This window comes from Nicotiana tabacum, chromosome 8, assembly GCF_000715075.1.
Source record: "Nicotiana tabacum cultivar K326 chromosome 8, ASM71507v2, whole genome shotgun sequence".
Classification (NCBI taxonomy): domain Eukaryota; kingdom Viridiplantae; phylum Streptophyta; class Magnoliopsida; order Solanales; family Solanaceae; genus Nicotiana; species Nicotiana tabacum.
Window position 1 is genome coordinate 90,336,097 of NC_134087.1, and position 6,032 is coordinate 90,342,128.

At 41.9% G+C, this 6,032-nt stretch overlaps 1 protein-coding gene and 1 long non-coding RNA gene across 2 annotated transcripts; both read left to right on the top strand.

Moving 5' to 3' along the window:
• The first annotated feature begins 214 nt into the window (after positions 1-214).
• Positions 215-1,351, top strand: LOC107832615 (uncharacterized). Its single transcript, XM_016660474.2, has one exon. It carries the CDS (start codon positions 296-298, stop codon positions 1,133-1,135), a length of 840 nt encoding a protein of 279 aa, XP_016515960.1. The 5' UTR covers positions 215-295; the 3' UTR covers positions 1,136-1,351.
• A 3,750-nt stretch (positions 1,352-5,101) lies between these two features.
• Positions 5,102-5,470, top strand: LOC142163582 (uncharacterized). The gene is made up of 2 exons (XR_012694531.1): positions 5,102-5,137; positions 5,206-5,470. It is a non-coding gene; the product is annotated as an uncharacterized LOC142163582 (long non-coding RNA).
• The last annotated feature ends 562 nt before the right edge of the window (positions 5,471-6,032 follow it).

A 6,032-nucleotide genomic window follows, 5' to 3' on the forward strand; every position in this document is an offset into this window, starting at 1 on the left:
GGACAATATTCGATTGTCACTGTTGACAGTTTCAAAATTTAAGAAGAAAAATGAAAAAAGATGAAGAATGCTGAATCTTCCTCCAGAATCCTCTTTACTCTTCAGTTTTAACCCACGTATCTTTTAACTTGCCACCTGTCTTCCACGTGTCTCTCTCCTAGTAAGCTCTCCACAGTGAAAAAGCTGAAAATGCCCCTCTTCATAAATCGCACGACCTTATCGTTCCACCGTACGTTTTCCACTCAAACACAGCCCACAAAAGAGAGGGAAAACAGAGCTAAAAAACAAAGCGAACATGGCACCAAAGAAACGTGGAGGAAGGCCGCGCACGACGGTGGTTACCGCTAGGAAAGTGGTGGAAGAAACCGTCTCCGTCGTTGTAACACCAGCCGCCGACGAAACTGAGACGGACACTCAAACTCTAACTCAGAGTCAGCCCACTGTTGACATTCTTTCTTCTTCTACCAAAGAATCATTTGATATTTTAACTCCACCACCTTCTGAAGATCCAACACCTAAAAGAACCATTTCTGTTGAAGACAGGTCTACTCCACAACGTAAGAAAAAGGAGCAACAAAAGGAACAAGAAAAACAACCTCAGGAACTAGAGGAACAGAGAGTGCAGCAGCAAGATGAAGACGAAACACAACCGGCTTCAGAGCCAGACGAGATGCCAACACCTCCAAAAATGCAAGAGGAAAAAAAGGCCCAAAAAAGAAAACCCGAAGCTGCGAAGAAAGCAGCACAAGCCAAAGGCGGAACAGAGGAAGGAGGAAAGAGGAAAAGGAAGAGGGCGAAAGTGGGTGGAGGAGTGGGACCCAGTGAAGGGTACAGAAGGTATGTGTTTAGGGTGATGAAGCAAGTTCATCCGGATATGGGAATCTCATCTAAGGCTATGACTATACTGAACAATCTTATGGGGGACATGTTCGAGAGGATCGCCGGTGAGGCGGCGACGCTGTCGAAGTATGTCGGCCGGGCGACGTTGGCGTCGGTGGATATTCAAGATGCTGTTAAGTTGGTGTTGCCGGGAGAGCTAGGGAAGCATGCCATTGCTGAAGGGACAAAAGCTGTGACTACTTATGTGTCAAATGTTGGTGGAGGAGATAAGTCTAAGTCCAAATCCAAGGCCTAGTGAAGTACTGAAATTTAATGTTTTGCAGTGTAGTTTATGGACATTTAGTTTGTGTTTAGTTCATTTGCTTTAACCCTTTTTAGGCGGTTCCTTTGCCTTCATGGAAATGCAAAATGGGGCTCTTTTTTGTAATCCTTTTTGATTTGCATGCTTGTGCAGTTGCTATATCTTGGTATTCGGATGTATTTAATGTTTGATCACTTGCTTTCTTGGTTATAGCTGGTTTGTTGTTTTAGTTGTGTTCAATGCTTCTTTGTCACTGTTTTTCGACGGTTAACTTGTTACTTCATTGATATTTGTCCCTTTTTCCAGACAGAGGTCTGGGCTGAGGTCATGGGTTGTCTTGTATTCCAAAAAATGTGTTGTATCCCAAAAAAGCGCAACGGTCTTTTGAGGGGGGGCCTATACCTTACGTCAGTAAAATACAACGGTAACTTTATCACGGTAATTTTATCACCCAAAAGAATAACAGGAAATGAGGAAAGGAGGTTCATGCATAAGTCCAACTTGCAACTAAAATATGGTTTATTTTTACTAAAAATATTCAAATAAGTGTAAAAAAAAAAAAGTTACCAAAGTATATATAACGCCACTAATAGTGGCGCTATACAGTAACGTTAACTGTACTGTTACTGTATACCGCCACTAATAGTGGCGCTATACAGTAACGTTAACTGTACTGTTACTGTATAGCGCCACTATTAGTGGCGTTATACTGACAAACTTACATAGCGCCATTAATAGTGGCGCTATATGCCTTATACCTGAAGACATAGCGCCATTAATAGTGGCGCTATACCCCTTAATACAAATCCCCCCTCTTCTTCTTCTTCGTTCCATCTCCGACTTCCATCTCCCTCATTTTCACTTCTGGTCCCCCCCCACACCGATTCTGCCCCCATTTTTAAAAAAAAAATTTTTGGGTTCCCCCGTCACATAAAAGTTTAATATTTGTGGTCCCACTGTCGAGTAGAGCTTCGTGTTATTGTGAATTCACTCTTCCGGAGTCAAATCAATCTACATTTCAAAAATTCTAAATCGAGGTATTTCGATTTATTTTAAGTTGAAACTTTTATAACAATGCATATTACTTGATTTGTATGTGTTATATTCGGTTTGTGTTTATTTTTTCCGAAACTAGCATGTTAAATTTTATCCGGATTTAATTTTAGTGTTGTATAAAAATATATAAATTAGTCTAAAAATGTGTTTGTTAATATCCTCATGTATATTTATGTGTTTTTATGCCGTTTAGTTTAGATTATTTTTTAGCGTAGTAAAATGTATACTTTATTAGCGTAGTAAAACGTAGACCTTTTTAGCGTAGTAAAACGTAGACCCCTTTAGCCTAGTAAAATGTAGAGCCTTGTAGCGTAGTATTGTGTAGTAATTATTTAATTATCTTATATTCTTGCACGAAACCCATATATATATATTATTTTTACAATTTAGTTATTAAAAAATATGAATAAAAATTATTAAAAAAATATAAAATTATTAATGATAGTTTGGTACCACTGAGCTTCAGAAAATCTAGCACGAAACCCATAAGTATATATATAATTTTTACAATTAAGTTGTTAAAAAATATGAATTTAAATTATAAAAAACACACATAAATTTTAATGATAGTTATTAAAAATTATGAATTTTCAGTTGACGACATGGATGCACCTATACATCCCGGCCCTCGGACGTCGGAGCTACTACCCCTACAGCCCCAGCATAGATCCGAGCATATATGGGGGGGGAGAGTTGCTTACGCAGACTTTTCGGGGCAGGAGAGTGGATTTATTGTGGGAGTTTTTGACTCCTCCCCGCGTTCTACATCCCCGTGTGGTCCATCACCTGGAGGAGATGGGATTATATAGGATCATTAGCATTGGCCGGATACAGCTCGACTATGCTTTGATCACGGCGTTGATTGAGCGGTGGCGACCGGAGACGCACACTTTCCATCTGCCCATCGGCGAAGCCACCATCACACTCCAGGACGTCGAGATTTTATATGGCCTGTCCACCGATGGCTTGCCAGTTTTACTGCCTGGGAACATGAGATTTTTTAACCGGGCTGCATATATGGATATGCTGCACAGGCTCACGGGCTTCAGGTCCGAGGACCCAGATGTAGCAATTGGGAGTAGTCGTATGCAGTTGGTCCCCATTAGAGACCACTTGGTGCAGATCCACGATACTATCACCGACGACTCAGCGGAGGTGGATGTGGAGCAATATACGAGGCTGTTGTTGCTCCTTCTATTTGGGGGGGTCTTGTTCCCGAACACTTCGGGGAACCTAGTGAGCCTTCGTTTTCTGCATCATATTGCGGACTTTGATGATACAGTCAGCTACAGCTGGGGTGGTGCTGTCCTATCTTTTTTGTACAGGCAGATGTGTCGGGCATCCATGGGCACACAGAGAGACGTTTCTGGCTTTCTGCCACTTCTACAGGTGACAACTTATTCAAATAATTTGTCGTTTAGTTCCAATTCTACCTAGTTAGAGTTAATCTTTACGTCAACTTTATGTTTTAGGTTTGGGTGTGGGAGCGATTTCTGCAACTTCGGCCACCTCTACCACAGCTACCGGCTAATGTACATATTCCTGATCTCCCTCTAGCTTGTAGGTGGGTATTGCGTCGTAGACTTGCACGAGAGTATCATGGCCATCATAATCTCCCCTTCTGTAGGGATGTGTTGGATTTTCTGGAGGATGCACAGGTGAATATCTAACTAAACTTACCAATTAATTTTTAACTAGGTGTTGCGCAAACTAACGGTTTGTGTTATTATTTGATAGTTCATCTGGACGCCGTACAGCGAAGAGCTGATAGGTACCCTGCCAGCGTATTGCATGCACGGTCGCCATATTTGGAGGGCTTCCGTCCCTCTCACGTGCCTCGATATTGTTGAGCATCATGCCTCAGAGCGAGTATTTCGTCAGTTTGGATTTCCGCAGTCTATACCGACTCAGCCTACATGGGATCCTTTACATTATGAGAGGGATGATAGGATGAGAGTGGACGACACATTTATTGAGTGGCTGACAGCGCAGTTGGGTATTTGGGACAGCCGAGGGGACTTGACCCCAGCTCCGCAACACTTTCCTATCGAAGTTTATATGGCATGGTACCGCACTGTTTCCCGACTTTTTATCGGGAACCCAGTTCATCAGGTAGATGGTCGATACGTCTCATACGCCGGGAGACATGAGGCTCTGGTATGTTTTCTGTTATTATCAATTACTTTAATAGTAATTTCTAGTCAAATACGTAGTTTATATTAAAAACTTTTGTGCAGGCGATTGGATTGCATACCGTATATCGTATGGGGCAGCAGATGCAGAGTTATGTCCACGACCCTGTGATCATGCAGGACTATAGTCGTCGCTTAATGGATGTGGCTGCCCAGACACTGTAGCGAGGCCGATCGGATCAGCGTTTGGCACACCAGCCAGATTATGTTGACCCAGCCACATACCAGCGAGGTCGTGGTATGCCACAGGGTGGTGGCCGACGAGCTGCTGCTGCTCCACGACGAGCTACTGGTGTTGGACGATGCGATCGTGGGCGGAGAGGAGGTCCCCAGCAAGGGCGCTTTGAGGCTCCTGCTGATGATGTTGCTGCTGATATGGGAGGTGGAATGCATGAGACCGACATGCCATCTTACAGCCTTGGCATTTATGACACTCCAGGGACGTCGCAGGTGACCCCATCGGGTCAATTCTTGATCATGGGCTCGGATTTTCAAGGAGTGGAATTGGGTAGATATTTCCCTGGCCCGTCTACCACTGATGAGTCTCGACCGATCCGAGATTTTGATAGTGGGCACCGACTGAGTTATGGCAGCTCATCACATGCGCAGGTATGAGTTTATTAGTATTAATTTTATTACTGTTTTTACTATAACTTATTTATTTTGTTTTAACTTTATTAATTTACTTTTTTAGGCTTCATGCGATGCTGCGACAGATGATTACATTCAGGATCCAGACACGATTATGGTAAGACAATATAAATTTTTGTGAATTGTTATGTAGTTTTCTATACTAAGTTTGATATTATTATGTAGCCTTCTACTGGACCTGACAGCACCACCGATACATGTCATCCTGTGCCGCATCCGGCCATAAGGAGACGACTTGATGATGATGATCCTGATAGCGTACCCGGGCGGCAGGGGATGCGCCTCAGGCCAACGGCTACTTTGAGACACACCGGATGCGGGACACATTGATTCGGTCTTCCATATTTTTGTTTTTTTGGTGTAAATAATATTTTTTTGTACATTAACAACAATATTTAGTCGAATATGACAGTTACTTTTTTTTAGTTCTCATTTCGTTTTATAGTTTTTGGTATAGTAACACAACAACTTAAACTTAACTTCCACTTAAATTAAAATAAAATTTAGTACAACAAACAAAGAAAACATTACTACAACACAAACACAAACATAACAGGCCAACATAATAAAAATACATGACATATGAAAATGACACTAAACACATACACGTCAATGTTCCATCCTCAGTTGTCATTTATTCTTCGCTCCAACCACTTAAATCGTTCTTCCATTTGTTCTTTTTCTTCTTCTAACTCTTTCACTCTCGCCTTCACCTCCGCAAGTTCCCGTTTATATTTTTCGTTGCGTTCCTTGTGTGCTTCACAATTCCATTCTGCTCTCCATTTTTTATCTTCCACCTCCTTTAGTTTCTCCCTCATATCTGTAATAATTCTATCTGCCTCCTTTTGTATTCTATGCTGGTATAACAACATATTATGAAATTCATGTAATTTATCCCTGTAGCTTTCCTGATAACATGGTTCCTCAAGCCCATTCATCAAATTCACAAGTAGGTTCGTCAGGTTGCTTGTACAACTTGTTCATACAGCACC